The following is a 14,920-nucleotide window of genomic DNA, read 5'->3' as shown; positions in this document are numbered from 1 at the left end:
CCCCTTGGGTTGAGCCTTTGGGTGCTGGAGCCGGCACGACTTAGGCAAGGACTTTGCTGATGACAGAAGAGAAGGTCTGTAGTAGTTAGGGTTGTAAGCAGGCAGCATTCAGGTGTATCCAAGGTCTGAGCAATGGTCAGAGTCAAGCAGTGGTCAGGCATATCTAAGGTCTGAGCTGAGGTCAAAACCAGGTATCTGTTCGAGGGAGGTGAAGAGGGACAGATAGGCAAGGAGGCTAGGGCAAGAACAAGCAGGTGGTGTTGTATAGACTGGAATGAAGACAGAAGACAAATTGAAGACAGCAGGACGAAGACTAAGGCAAGCTGGTCTAGGATTGAAGACAAGGCTGGAACAAACACTGCAGACAAGGCTGGAACAAAGACAGGAACGCTGGAAAGCAACACACTCTACTAAGAAGTAGCTGGACCTGTTGCTGAGGCGATTTTGCTGCTGGGAAGCTACTATTCTATAGGACAACACTGGTGACGTCATCTCTAGGGGCCATGGGGCTTTCCCTTTAAAAGCTGCAGTGTGACGCGGGAGCTTAGGAAGGAGCCACAGCACATTGCAGTCAGCAGCATCCTGCTGTGTGAGGGGCCAATGGTGATTTTCCACACCAGGGAATGGTGCAGCCAGCCCTGGGACTTGAGGTAAGGGCGGTGGTTCGCGAGGTTAGCCCACGGATCGCCATACGTAACAGGATCCCTGCCAGGATGTGGCTTCTGGTTTGGAGGTTACGGCAGGAACACAGCTAATGGTTTTGTCTTGGCATAGGCATGTGGGACATGGCCTCTTTACATGTAATTATTTGCCGTGCTCTGTGTAGTTGCTTGAGATGAGGGGCTGCCCATCTCCCCTGCGAGTCCACCACCGCCTACAACTGTTCGTCTAGCCTTTTTCTTTTCTCCTTTCAATTTTATTGTTCCTTCTTGCTTTGCTTTTCCTCCATGACCCCTTGCCCTTTCCTTCCTCGTCTCCTCTATCCCTCTTTTTTTGGGGCAGGGAGACAGTGACTTAACTGGCTGGCAAAAGAGTAAATGCTGACTGCCTGAGTGGAGAAACAGATATAATTAGAGACAAATCCTTGACCTTTCCAAATATTGAAAAAAAAAAAAAAGAAGCATTTTCTTAAACATCGGGTCCTCCCATCAAGCAAGACAGAAGGAAGGGGGTGGGGAATGAGAGAGACTGCTGTAGAAAGAGACAGCTCAGGAGACAGAGTGTGTGCTGGAGATGGAGAGACAAAGTACTTGTGAAAGAGAGAGAGAGAGAGAGAGAGAGAGGAAACAGCAGAATGGGAGTGAAGGAGCATTCAGTATTTAAACCCCCATCATCTTCTCCTTTCTTCATTATCTGTGGCATAATCAGGCAATTCAGCTTGAAAATTGTCACCTCCATTTAGCATATGGTCTCTCTTTCAGCATGAGTGTCATTAGATCCTCTGCGATTCCATTTCCCATCTCTCTCTCTAGCTCTCTCTTTCCTTTTCATTTGCTGTTTTTGTTATTCAAATGTAATTATGTATGAAAATTGAGGCCTCTCTTTTTTTTTTTTTTAAATGGAAATTGGAAGTGTTCTGATTCACCGGCATGCATGTGGTGGTGGTGGTGACGGTGATGTGTGTGTGTAGTATGTGTGCATGCCTGTGTGTGGAGGAGGGGATGTGTGTGTGTGTGTGGTAGTATGTCTGTATGTGCTGTGTGTGTGTAATGTATGGGGTGGTGGTGATACGTGGTGTGCACACACGTGCTGTGTTGTGGATCCTGGGGTTGTAGCTCTGTGTCTGTGCGTGTGTGGAGGAGGGGTGGGGGAGGGAGGAAGTTGAGGCTGGGGTTTATGTGTTTCAAGGGAGGGAGAAGCAATACAGCCAAAACATTATGGCTGTCCATTAATTATAGAATTAATTGTCACTATCTGTCAGTGAGGAGTGAGGAGGCCTTTCTGCAACATGAGTGGCAAAACCACTGGTTAGTGCTGCAGATTTCTTCGAATTAATTAGCTAATGAAGTGAACTTATCAATGTCCTCTTAACACAGAGACCTGCACTTTATTCAAATTTCTGTTTTCTATTAATTAATAGGTCTAATGTAACATATTAACTCCATCAATTTTTTAAAAAATGTTTAAAAAAATAATTCCTTTCCACTCCTCCCCTCAATTGTCCAATTTTGCTTTTCCTGGCAAGAACTTAAGTGATTGTGTGAGGTAGTGGTGGTCGGGGGTGCAGGCGGCCTGAGGCAGGAGTTTGGTGAGACATGTCTGCAAAAAAAATTTTTCACCCTAAGGTGTCTAGTAGCCTATGAAATGAGCTGAATTTTATTTTGACTTTTACCCCATTTTCTCCCTTCGTGTCCTCCACTGCTCCCCACCCTCTTCCCTAGAGAGAATTCCCAGGCAGAGCGAGGGGGTGGGGAGGGGGACCCTTCACTTCTGGGGTGTGCTCTCTTCCCTGCTTGTTCAGCCAGCAAGGGACGCCCCAGCAGAGGAATCCATGCCCCTTCCTTCCCTGTGCTTGATTGCACCACCCCTTGCAGTGCTTCGGCCCCCAACCAGCTATAACAGATGGAGGGATCCACCGCCCACGTTCTGTGCAGTCCACAGCACGACAGCCTGAGTCACAGAGCTGGCTTCAGATGAGTGCTTTGATGGGAAATTTAGAAGTGTTCAGCCACCCCAGCCTTGGGTCCTTATGGTTGCTCACGGTTTGGCAGCTTTCTGATTCCTATATCACATCAAAGAGCACAGAGCAGTCTTTTGGATGAGACCCTGCAGGGAGTGTGCGTGGGGGCGAGGTCAGAGGCCAGTTATCAGAGAAGGGAGATCTCTTACATTTTTTACAGATCAAATAATGAACGTGTTTCCTTCAGCGTGTGTACACTTATTTAGCCATCCAGAAGATGTGCAGTGCTATGAAACAGCATCAGACGCTCGGGGCTGAGTAGTTCTAACATGAACAGATTTCCATCCGCTGTAATGAAGAGAAGCAGTAAGGAAAGATACTTTAGAGAAATCAACATGCAGGGATGTGAGAGAAAAAGAGAGAGGGAAAAAAAATTAATTTGGAAAATGTGTGGATTAATTGAATATGTTCAGGTTTGTTAAACCATGAGACTAATTAAAAAAAACAAAAAAAAACTTGCATGTGTTAACGAGCATCATGAACCAAAAGAGAGAGAGAGATGCATGCACACAAAGAAACCGGAAGAGGGAGGTAGCTTGTTAAATATGAATTCAGGAAATTAAATGTGTGAGGCTTCACCTGTCTTTTGGTAAAATGCATATTTTAATTTTCCCTGCCCCCTTTCTGGTGTCACTTGGTAGCATGTTGCACACCTTTTAGGGCTGGCTATATAAAAAAATGCCTTCCTTTCTGTCTATAGTGTGCAGTATTCTGAAAGTACCTACAACAAATGGGCAGACAATTGGCAGGTGAGAATTTAGAGGGGATTTTTCAAAGCTTTCACCATGAGTAAACAGTTGTCCACCTGCAGGCAAAGCCCCGCTGGAAGTTGCCCGCCCTCCTCTGTCGGTAAAACCCACATGGGGGTTTCCTTTTGAACATGTGCTTGCATGCCCCATGGCTGCAATATACCCCAGGGCCCTGTATTAGCAGCAAAACCTGGGCACATGCTAGCGGGCATTAAAATGGGAAGGGGACGAGTAGCAGTGAGCTGGAATAAAGGCATGAGGATTTCAACCTTCCAGTGTAATAAAGCCATTTGTCAGACCACATTTGGCATATGAAGTTCAGTTTTGGACTCCCATCCTCCAAAAGGATATCTGAATGTTAGAAAAGTTGCAAAAGAAGGGCCATTATGCCAATGAAGGAAAGCACAAAGACAAGACAGGGGTGTACGTAAGAGTGTCCAAAGGGTGGCTATTTGCATTTAAAAAGATATCTTAGCAAAGAATTAATTACACTATAAAGATATAATCAAAGAATCCTACAGGATCTAGCGAGTAATTTTTTTTCACAAATAAAACAAGGGAGCATTTTCTCAGGCTAAAGAGTCATAGATTTTACTGCCTTCACAGGAAGGGATTCTTTTTGTACACAGCATGGTGGAATCATGGAGCATTTTGATTTTTCTAGCAGACATAGTTATAGCTTAAATGCTAAATTAATTCAAAAGTAAATTGGACAAGCTTTTATAGGTGGGTAGCAGGCAGCTGTTCCCTAGGGAATGGCGGTAATCCAGCGATTCCAAGCTGATCACCAAATCTGGGGTCAGAGAGGAATTTTTTTTCACTTTTGCAGAAATGGCTACAGATGCCCAGGGGTTTTTTTTTCCACATTCCTCTGGATTATCCTGCAGAGAGAGCTGTTAGAAAATCAGAAGTTTTGACTTCATGGATCTCTGGTTTTCTCTCAAACTAACAAACTAATTATTGATGTAAGTGTTGTGGGAGTCTCAGTTTAGTGGACCCTTGGGCCGACCTGCTGGAGACTAGGAAAAGATGGACAATGTCTCTGATGAACAGCGGGCCGGGAAGCAGATGAGCAGATGTTCAGGCGGGACATAGATGCTCTTCACCCTGGAAGCTGGTGCTCCCCTGGGAGGAGCCCGTAGGAGCCCAACCGCTGGGACTTAAGTGGCTTCACCCTTGAAAGCCGAAGCCCCCCCCCCCCCCCGGGAGAAGCCCGTAGGGGCCCGGCCGCTGGGACTTAGGCGGGTTGTGGATCAGGACAGGTAAATGGAACCAGACTAGGACAGTAGTGATACTGTAACTGGGTACGGGTTCTGGAACCAGGCAGGAACTGTAGCAGGACTCGGGTACTGGAACCAGGCAGGAACTGTAGCAGGCTCGGGTACTGGAACCAGGCAGGAACCAAGCAGGTACTGTAGCAGGCAGGCAGGAATCAAGCAGGTATAGCAGGAATGGAGCGACGTAGCCAAGCAGGTCACTCCGGGGCGCAACGCAACAGGAAACCAGAATGCTAACCCGTTGCAAGGCAAAGGCTGGATGGCCGCGCCACTTATCAAGGCCGCGGTGTCTGATGTCAGGAATTGGGCGGAGTCAGTACTGGCGGGAAACGGGCTACAAAGGTGCCCAAGTGGCGCGCGTGCGCGCCTAGGAACAGGGCATCCACCGGAACCTTCACGGCGGTGCTACCCCAGCGGGGACGCCGCCAAACAGGCCGCAAGCCAGGACTCCGGAGGCGGGAGCAGGTCCGGGAATCAAGAGGTAAGGGCCTGGCCGCAGTGCTCGCGGCCAGGACCGCAACAGTACCTCCCCTCTTACGCCCCCTCTTAGCCGGTCTGGGTTTACTGGGGTGGTCCAAATGAAACTGCCGTAATAAGTCCTTGTCGAGGATATTACGGGCCGGCTCCCAAGAGTTGTCCTCGGGTCCGCAACCCTCCCAGGCAAGGTATTCCCATCGGCGTTGATGGAACCGGACATCCAAAACTTCACGTACTTGATACGTAACCTCGTCCGGTACTGAAGGGTCCGAGGGTTCAGGAGCCCTGGAATGGTATCTGGACAACACAAGAGGCTTCAACAATGACACGTGGAACAATCATGTATGCGCATGGAGGAGGGTAGGCGTAGACGGTATGAGACCGCTCCCACTCGTTCGGCGATTCGGAAAGGCCCACAGAATTTCGGGGCTAGTCTTCGAGAGGGAATACGTATCTGTAGATTTCTGGTGCTAAGCCAGACACGGTCTCCTGGGAGGAAGATGGTGCTGGTTGACGATGCCTATCCACCCACTTCTTGGCGGACAGGGGGCTTTACGGATCTTTTCCTGGGTAGAGTTCCACAAGGCCGGAGCTGGCGAGCTGAGAGTTGCACTGCCGGGAGTGCACTAGGTTCAGCGAGGGTAGAGGCGGACGAAGTTGCTTCCCATAAACAATGAGGAACGGGGAACTTCCCGTAGCAGCATGCGTGTGATTTTATACGAGAACTCCCAAGGGAGTAGCTTGGCCCAATTATCTTGTCGTTCGTTCACAAAGGCACGGAGAAACGTCTTCAGGGTTCGATTGGTTCGTTCCGTTTGCCCATTGCTCTGAGGATGGAATGCAGACGAAAGACTAAGTTGCACATTAAAGCTCTTACATAGGGCTTTCCAATAGCGGGCTGTAAACTGTGGTCCTCGATCGGAGAGATATCCTGCGGAAGACCGTGAAGTCTAAAGATGTGTTGAGCAAACAGACCAGCTAGGTCAGGGGCAGAAGGAAGTTTTGGCAAGGGAAAGAAGTGTGCCATCTTGGAAAATCGGTCCACGGTTACCCAGATGACCGAATTACCTCCTGAGACAGGAAGATCCACGACGAAATCAGTGGAGATATGTGTCCAAGGCTCCACCGGGATGGGCAATGGTTGCAACAAGCCCCTGGGCTTCCCGAGGAGCGGTTTTTGAACCGCACAAGTAGGGCATGAGCCCACAAAAGCTTGGACGTCTTGTCTCACCGTTGGCAACCAGTAGAAACGGTTTAACAAATCTAACGTCCCTTTCCAACCAGCATCGCCCCCAGTGAGGGAGTCATGGGCCCAAGCGAGGACTGCTCTCCTGGAGCAATGCGGAACAACGGTCTTCCCTTGGGAGGACACCAAGGTTGCAGCAAGGCTGACTTTTTCAGGGTCCAAGATATACTGAGGTGTATCAGGGGTCTCTTCGACCTCAGAAGAGCGTGAGAGCGCATCAGCTCGAACATTCTTAGAGCGGGTCGGTAGCAGGTAAGGTAAAGTCAAACCGATCAAAAAACAGCGACCATCGGGCTTGTCTTGGATTCAGGCATTGGGCTTGCTTCAAGAATGCTAGGTTTTTGTGATCGGTGTAAATCGTGACCGGGTGGTTGGCTCCCTCCAACCACTGTCTCCATTCTTCCAGGGCAAGTTTCACGGCTAGCAACTCTTTGTCACCCACAGTAGTTGCTCTCAGCGGGGAGAATTTCTTTGAGAAATATGAACAGGGCAACAGCTGTCCAGAATCAGAGTACTGGCTCAGTACGGCCCCCATGGCCACATTGGAGGCATCAACCTCCACCACGAAGGGCCGGCTGGGATCTGGATGACGAAGGCAGGTATCTAGTAAGAAGGCTTCCTTGAGGGCCTCAAAAGCTTGGCAGGCAGAAGGAGGCCAATCCATCGTGTTAGCCCCCTTTCGGGTAAGGGCAGTTAACGGAGCCACAATACTGGAGTAGTTGGGGATAAAGTGACGGTAGAAATTAGAAAAGCCGAGGAAGCGTTGCAATGCTTTAAGACCCCTGGGCTGGGGCCAATTCTTAATAGCCGCCACTTTCTCAGGATCCATTAGAAAGCCTGCAGAGACTATGTAGCCTAGGAACGGCAGGAGGTCTTCTCAAAACTGCACTTTTCCAGTTTCGCGTATAGACCATGCTCCCTAAGTATCTGGAGCACTTGGCGGACATGTTGACGATGTGACGGCAGGTCCTGGGAGTAGACTAACACATCATCGAGGTAAACAATTACACAGGTGTTCAGAAGGTCCCGCAACACCTCATTCATCAGGTGTTGGAACACCGCCGGGACATTACATAAGCCAGGACCGCAACAGTAAGTGCTAACGCTCGTTCCTGTTACAAATGTTTACAGCTAAAATGTTATTTTTAAGTTCAAGAAATTTATCCTAATTTGACACTCTGAGGCAGTAAATTAATTCTTTTTCATCTTTTTTTTTTAATGTAACTGTTAAGCCAGGGGGTGCTCAAACCGATCCTCGGGCCTCCCCCCAGCCAGTTGGGTTTTCAGGTTATCCCTCATGAATATGCATGAGAAATATTTGGATATATAGAAGGTAGTGCTTACAAATATATCTCATGCATATGCATTAGAGATCTCCTAAAAACCCAACTGGCTGAGTGGGGGCCCCAGGGGCCGGTTGGAACATCCTTGTGTTAAGCAATATCTTTCTTGGCATCTTGTTACAAATTAAACATATATACTGGACACGACAGGATGGTTCAGGTGTTCCATGTCCACAAATTTATGTCAACAATGAGCAGATTTCCAGGTACAAAAAGAGCACCAATGGGGCTTCACCAGCCACAAATGCAAGAGAACATAGTTTTGGGCTCCTGTGTTTTATTACTTCTCTGAGAATTCCCTGTGTGTGCCAGGATCTGTCATTGATGTCATGGCTTGGATCTGCTATTTGCTGATTAAACCTTTTGTATTGTGGGACATCACTGGTTCTGGCTATAGCTGACTATAAACTGGTGCTTCTGGGCTATACCATTAAGTAGCCAGCTTCTGTTCCAGATCAGTTTCACTGACAGAATCTGATGCAGGAAAAACTGAAAGCGAGCACGCACTGGAGAGATTTTCCTGTGATTGAAAGCAGTGAATAGAAGTTCATCACCTGCAGGAGCTGAGTTGGTCACAGGGACCCATGCGTCTAGGAGTTTGAGGAAGATGGGAATAAATTCAGCCAATGGAAGTACCATGTGGAGAAGGGTGTATAAGTTCCATCCATGTGGAGAAGGGTGTATAATGTTCCATTGTGGAGAAGGGTGTATAATGGTGTATAGCTTCCATTGTGGAGAAGGGTGTATAAGTTCCATTGTGGAGAAGGGTATATAAGTTCCATTGTGGAGAAGGGTGTATAATGGTGTATAGCTTCCATTGTGGAGAAGGGTGTATAAGTTCCATTGTGGAGAAGGGTATATAAGTTCCATTGTGGAGAAGGGTGTATAATGTTCCATTGCCGAGAAGGGTGTATAACTTCCATTGTGGAGAAGGGTGTATAAGTTCCATTGTGGAGAAGGGTGTATAATGTTCCATTGTGGAGAAGGGTGTATAGCTTCCATTGTGGAGAAGGGTGTATAACTTCCATTGTGGAGAAGGGTGTATAATGTTCCATTGTGGAGAAGGGTGTATAATGGTGTATAGCTTCCATTGTGGAGAAGGGTGTATAATGTTCCATTGCGGAGAAGGCTGTATAGCTTCCATTGTGGAGAAGGGTGTATAATGTTCCATTGCGGAGAAGGGTGTATAGCTTCCATTGTGGAGAAGGGTGTATAACTTCCATTGTGGAGAAGGGTGTATAGTTCCATTGCGGAGAAGGGTGTATAATGTTCCATTGCGGAGAAGGCTGTATAGCTTCCATTGCGGAGAAGGGTGTATAATGTTCCATTGCGGAGAAGGGTCTATAAGTTCCATTGCGGAGAAGGGTGTATAATGGTGTATAGCTTCCATTGTGGAGAAGGGTGTATAAGTTCCATTGTGGAGAAGGCTGTATAGCTTCCATTGCGGAGAAGGGTGTATAATGTTCCATTGCGGAGAAGGGTGTATAGCTTCCATTGTGGAGAAGGGTGTATAAGTTCCATTGTGGAGAAGGGTGTATAAGTTCCATTGCGGAGAAGGGTGTATAATGTTCCATTGCGGAGAAGGGTATAGCTTCCATTGCGGAGAAGGGTGTATAATGTTCCATTGCGGAGAAGGCTGTATAGCTTCCATTGCGGAGAAGGGTGTATAAGTTCCATTGCGGAGAAGGGTGTATAGCTTCCATTGTGGAGAAGGGTGTATAAGTTCCATTGTGGAGAAGGGTGTATAAGTTCCATTGCGGAGAAGGGTGTATAATGTTCCATTGCGGAGAAGGCTGTATAGCTTCCATTGCGGAGAAGGGTGTATAATGTTCCATTGCGGAGAAGGCTGTATAGCTTCCATTGTGGAGAAGGGTCTATAAGTTCCATTGTGGAGAAGGGTGTATAATGTTCCATTGCGGAGAAGGGTGTATAATGTTCCATTGTGGAGAAGGGTGTATAAGTTCCATTGTGGAGAAGGGTGTATAATGTTCCATTGTGGAGAAGGGTGTATAGCTTCCATTGTGGAGAAGGGTGTATAAGTTCCATTGTGGAGAAGGGTGTATAACTTCCATTGTGGAGAAGGGTGTATAATGTTCCATTGCGGAGAAGGGTGTATAAGTTCCATTGTGGAGTAGGGTGTATAAGTTCCATTGTGGAGAAGGGTGTATAATGTTCCATTGCGGGGAAGGGTGTATAACTTCAATTGTGGAGAAGGGTGTATAATGTTCCATTGCGAGGAAGGGTGTATAATGTTCCATTGTGGAGAAGGGTGTATAATGTTCCATTGTGGAGAAGGGTGTATAAGTTCCATTGTGGAGAAGGCTGTATAATGTTCCATTGTGGAGAAGTGGGGTGTGTATCCATTGTGGAGAAGGGTGTATAATGTTCCATTGTGGAGAAGGGTGTATAATGTTCCATTGTGGAGAAGGGTTAAGTTCGTGGAGAAGGGTGTATAAGTTCCATTGTGGAGAAGGGTGTATAATGTTCCATTGCGGAGAAGGGTGTATAACTTCAATTGTGGAGAAGGGTGTATAATGTTCCATTGCGGAGAAGGGTGTATAAGTTCCATTGTGGAGAAGGGTGTATAATGTTCCATTGCGGAGAAGGGTGTATAACTTCAATTGTGGAGAAGGGTGTATAATGTTCCATTGTGGAGAAGGGTGTATAATGTTCCATTGCGGAGAAGGGTGTATAACTTCAATTGGTGGAGAAGGGTGTATAATAAGATGACACAATTTTATTGTAGAGGAAGGGCACATTAATGAGAAATGCTGTATCATGAGATGACGTTAGGGGAGGTGGTGGGATAATATTAAGGAGCAGTTGCATCAGACTGTAGAGGTGGGGAAGTCAGAACGCATGCGAGAGAAAGGAACAGGATATCAGTTTATAGCTCATGAGGCTGAAAACGAGTCTCGGAAGTTTTATATTCTCTGGGCCGGGGCATGATTTGCATAGCCACACTACACCATATCATGCGCCAAACTAACTAATAGTCTTGAGGGATAGCCCTTCGCTCTCTCCCCTTGCCTTTCTCTTCCTTTCATCTTAGCATTTTTCTCTCTCTGCATGCATTTCTCCAGTGAGTGAGGTTGTGGTTTTTATCTTCAGCAAGTATAACGGGGCAATAATGATATTGAATAAAGAGTTGCTATTAAAATCTGTGGAGGTGAATGGGCAGTTAAGAGGGTAACGGTTTTGCAGCAAGGGGGATGGGGGCATCAAGAGAGAACATTTATCTCTGCTTCATCATCTGTAGGGACATTGATATTACGTAGCGCTGAAAATTAGCATGCAAGATGATGTGCAAACGTTTACTCTGTTCTTAGCAGAGCAGGTGTCTGTTTCATCAGGCAGTACCTGGAAGGGGAAACTATTTTGTTTCCTCTTTACCAAGGTGAAAGCAGGTCCCAGGAATTCGTCCTCGTGCAGGGATATGTGAGAGGACCGATCCTGGGCTCTGCTCCGCAGCCATCACCGGGAGACTCTCCCATGTGCACAACCCTGCCAGGACAAGGTCTTCTGTTCAGGTGCCATCCCATTTGGTACAGGTGGCGGTTTTTGAATCGCTGGCGCTGTTTGCAGCGCATAGCAGGGCACTTTTAGCCAGTGCAACAGTGCAGGAAATTTCCCTTGTGAAATTTAGCAGCTGCATATTCTGTAAACATAAACTTACCCTGCATGCCTTTGCATCTATTTTGAGGCAGAGGGTGGTAAGGGGACGGAATATGTGAGTGCGCTCTGAAAATTGGAAATGTATGCGCAGTTTTATATTTAATTTATTTTATAATTCCCATATATTCTACATCGCCAACTATATTGTTTGTGCGGATCATAGTTTTATATTCATAATTAAAAGGACAACATAATCACATATCAGTGAGGACCTGCTGTTAATCTGGCTAAAATAGTAGCGAGTATCACACTCCATGTTTCCTTCTGGCCAGGCAAAGGAGAGCAATTCTCAGCTGAACCTTATTAACCCGGGTAAATGTTTTCGAAAAAATGTCCTCATAATGTTTTTGCATTGTTGGAACATTGGTGCGCTTTCCTTGTAGTATTATAGGTTTTGATTCTGCTATCAAATAGCTGTAATAATTAATTTTAACAGAAGGTTGAAGGTGTAAGTGAATTTCTTTACCTGTAGAAGCTCCTTAGTATGGTTTTTTTCCCCCTAACATAAAAGCCAGTGATAAACTCCCTTGCCATACTTTGCAGAGAGGCCGAGATGTGCATAGCTCCAGGCATTATCTGTTTGTCCTTGTGATAGACTGTGAGTTTGGTTATTTCGGCTGCTCTTTAGCAGCACATAGTTGTTCCTGTTCCTGGATTCTCTTGCTTGGTTGCTTCTTTTCAACAAGTCTCTGGCAAGTTGAGATTTTTCTGGAGAGACTCCAGTATTAGCAATTTAGGGGCAGTTTTCAAAGGAATTTGTGTGTTTACCCATGAAAAAAGTCCCTTTGAAATTACCTATTCAAACCCCTTCTTCTCCTGTCTAGATAAAAGTACATGTGCTGTCCATAGCATGTGTACTTTTCCCCATGGGATGAAAGGGCTTTGCCAAGGGAGGGGCTAAGATAGGCCTCCTAAAGTACATGCAAATTATGGGAGATAAAGAATCCCAGCAGCATCAGGCCACTACCAGATTTTCAAAGGGAAACTCCCTGGGGAGTTTCCCTTTGAAAATCAGCTTCTAGTACTGTGTATTTGTGGGGCCTGCAAGCACCACAGGAAATATGAAAATTGCCCTCCCCATGATCGGGTTCTCAGCATTGTATATCTAAACCACTCAGGAGGCAGCCTGGTGCTGGGCACCACTTCAGCAGAGATGAGATGTTGTCCGATCTCGTCCATCTTCTTGTGCGCCCGCTTTGCTTCTTAAAAACAAAAAAGCAAAGGGGATCCAAAACAGAGGCACATGTTTTTTTGGTAAAGTTATTTTGTTTGAACCACACAGCAACAGATACTGCCCCTGCAAGAAGGGAAGTGGAGCAAGGACTTTCTGGCATCCTGGGGGGATGATATACTAGTGGATGCTTGTGGACCATCATCTTGGTATTGGAGATCTACCTCACCCTTACTTTTCTCATTTACTAACCTCCTTTGTGTTTGCTTGTTTGTTTGTTTTTTTGTTTTCCTGCACAGCCTGAGGAGTTGACGAACGTCCTAGAGATCAGCAACATTGTCTTCACCAGTATGTTCGCCCTAGAGATGATCCTCAAGCTCTCAGCCTTTGGCTTCTTTGACTACCTGCGCAATCCCTACAATATCTTCGATGGCATCATAGTCATCATAAGGTAGTTGGGCAAAAGGCAGACTCTGATATAAGAGCTGCTGGTTTGTTTTCATGTAGGTAGACATGAGCCCCTGCATCCCATATCCCATGCACACAGTATACATACCTGTATCATGCCCAAACACTTTGCCTCAGTCCTTGGAGGGAATGCCTTGGGAAGAATTTCGTTTCTGGCCTTTCTGCTGAGGCTATCTTTGTGCTGGTGACATTTGACACCGTCCTCCATTGCAAACTGGATGGAGGCCACTAGCTCATTTCATAGGTGCTATTCCACTTTCAGTTAATACTGAGCAGGGATGGATTGGAAGCAGTGACTTAGAAGTAAAGACTCTGCATTCACGGTCTAATCTGTGGAGCTTCTGCCCTCTCCCCATCCACTTCGGAAGGCTCCTTGCATTCTGAATATCACTTAGCTCCTTTTGAATGGTAGAATATACAGAATAACTCATTGCAAGATAATAGTATCCCTCTGGTGATAAATATGCCCATGTGAAAAAGTGTGTCTGTTTTGTAACTTCTAGGTCATAACTGCTTGGTTTATTGGTAACCATAACTTTTATCTCTTCCATTACTGCTCAATAAAAATGAATTAGAATGCTCAGGATGGGTTCTTTCACTTTTTCTTTTTTTGTGACATCTCCAGACAATTCCAAGAACGAGGGGGGGGGGGGGGGGCCACGACAAATCATTTTCACAAGACTTATCAGAAATGATTTCCTTAAAAAGTGCATTTAAAGGAGAACTGTCTTAAGCCTGAGCTATAACCGGGATTGCAGTATAAGGAATAACTGCATACCTCTGCCATCAGATTCATTATTTTCCAGAATGTGCTTTGCAGTTTTATTATCTGACATACCTGAGCTTATTTATTTAATAGGGTTATCAATGATCAAAACACAGTTTAGTATAAATCAATTACTTTCTGTTCTTGCTCCTGTTGTTTCCTTTGCGTTGTTAAGTGTGACACGAGTAAAAAAAAAATAAGTACAATGCTGATGTTTCAATGGACTTGTGCTAAAGTGAAATATAATGCATGTTCATGGCTAATCAGGGTGGCTATATGACTCCAGGTCATAAGGGAAAAGCAAGGGCCGGCCCTGTGGCTCAGCAGCACTGGTGCTGTGCGTTGCTGTGTTTGATTTTCAGGTCCGTTGTCTGATCCTCAGGCCGGACGGGGATTGCTTGCAAAGGCAGCATTCACACCCCCGGGTGGGGAAAGGAGTCTTGGCCATCGCTCAGTGGCAAACTTTGGGAGATCAGACTTAGGTTGCGCACCCATCGGGTTCTTGAGATCGCCGCAGTCCTTGGCCCCCTGGCCAAGAAATGTCACTGCCATGGCTGGGGTGAGTTGGGAAAGGGGGATAGAAGAGCAGGAGAGAATTCCAGGGTAGTTACAAGTTAAGGCTCTTGGTGCTACCGCCCAACAGAGCCTTTTCTGATCAAGCTGGAAGCCCAATGGAGCATTTGGAAAGTGCTGGGCCAAAATCTAAGGAGCAGGTAAGCTAGTCCTGGTTATGCACTGTTGCATCTATGGGCTTGTCAGTCTTCCTAAGGAAAGCAGGGATACAGGTTCATACATGCAGTGGAGCATGACCCCGACTGGCTGGGTCTGTCCGTCATGACTTAATGTCATTTGCAGAATCCTACCACTAATAAACAAAATGGCTCTCCATATCAATTGGCTCATGATTGAAGCTTAAGTAAAACTTTGGCAAATATGTACAGTTTGATTAGTTATTACATAGCTGGGAGTTCTACAGTGCTTGCGTTAAAAGCGGAAGGCAGCTCTCCTTTAATCTGAAAATGGAGTACATAAAAACCTAGAAGTCACACAATAGGAGACTCACAAGGT

At 46.3% G+C, this 14,920-nt stretch overlaps 1 protein-coding gene across 1 annotated transcript in view; it reads left to right on the top strand.

The window, feature by feature from the left end:
- CACNA1I (calcium voltage-gated channel subunit alpha1 I) overlaps positions 1-14,920 on the top strand; it is a 592,517-nt gene that overhangs the window by 269,829 nt on the left and 307,768 nt on the right. Inside the window, 1 exon segment of the mRNA XM_029587119.1 lies at positions 12,918-13,069. Coding sequence (XP_029442979.1) covers positions 12,918-13,069 — 152 coding nt within the window.

This window comes from Rhinatrema bivittatum, chromosome 2 (assembly GCF_901001135.1).
Source record: "Rhinatrema bivittatum chromosome 2, aRhiBiv1.1, whole genome shotgun sequence".
Classification (NCBI taxonomy): Eukaryota; Metazoa; Chordata; class Amphibia; order Gymnophiona; family Rhinatrematidae; genus Rhinatrema; species Rhinatrema bivittatum.
The sequence above is the reverse complement of the archived record's forward strand: the minus strand, read 5'-3'. Positions and strand labels throughout refer to the sequence as shown.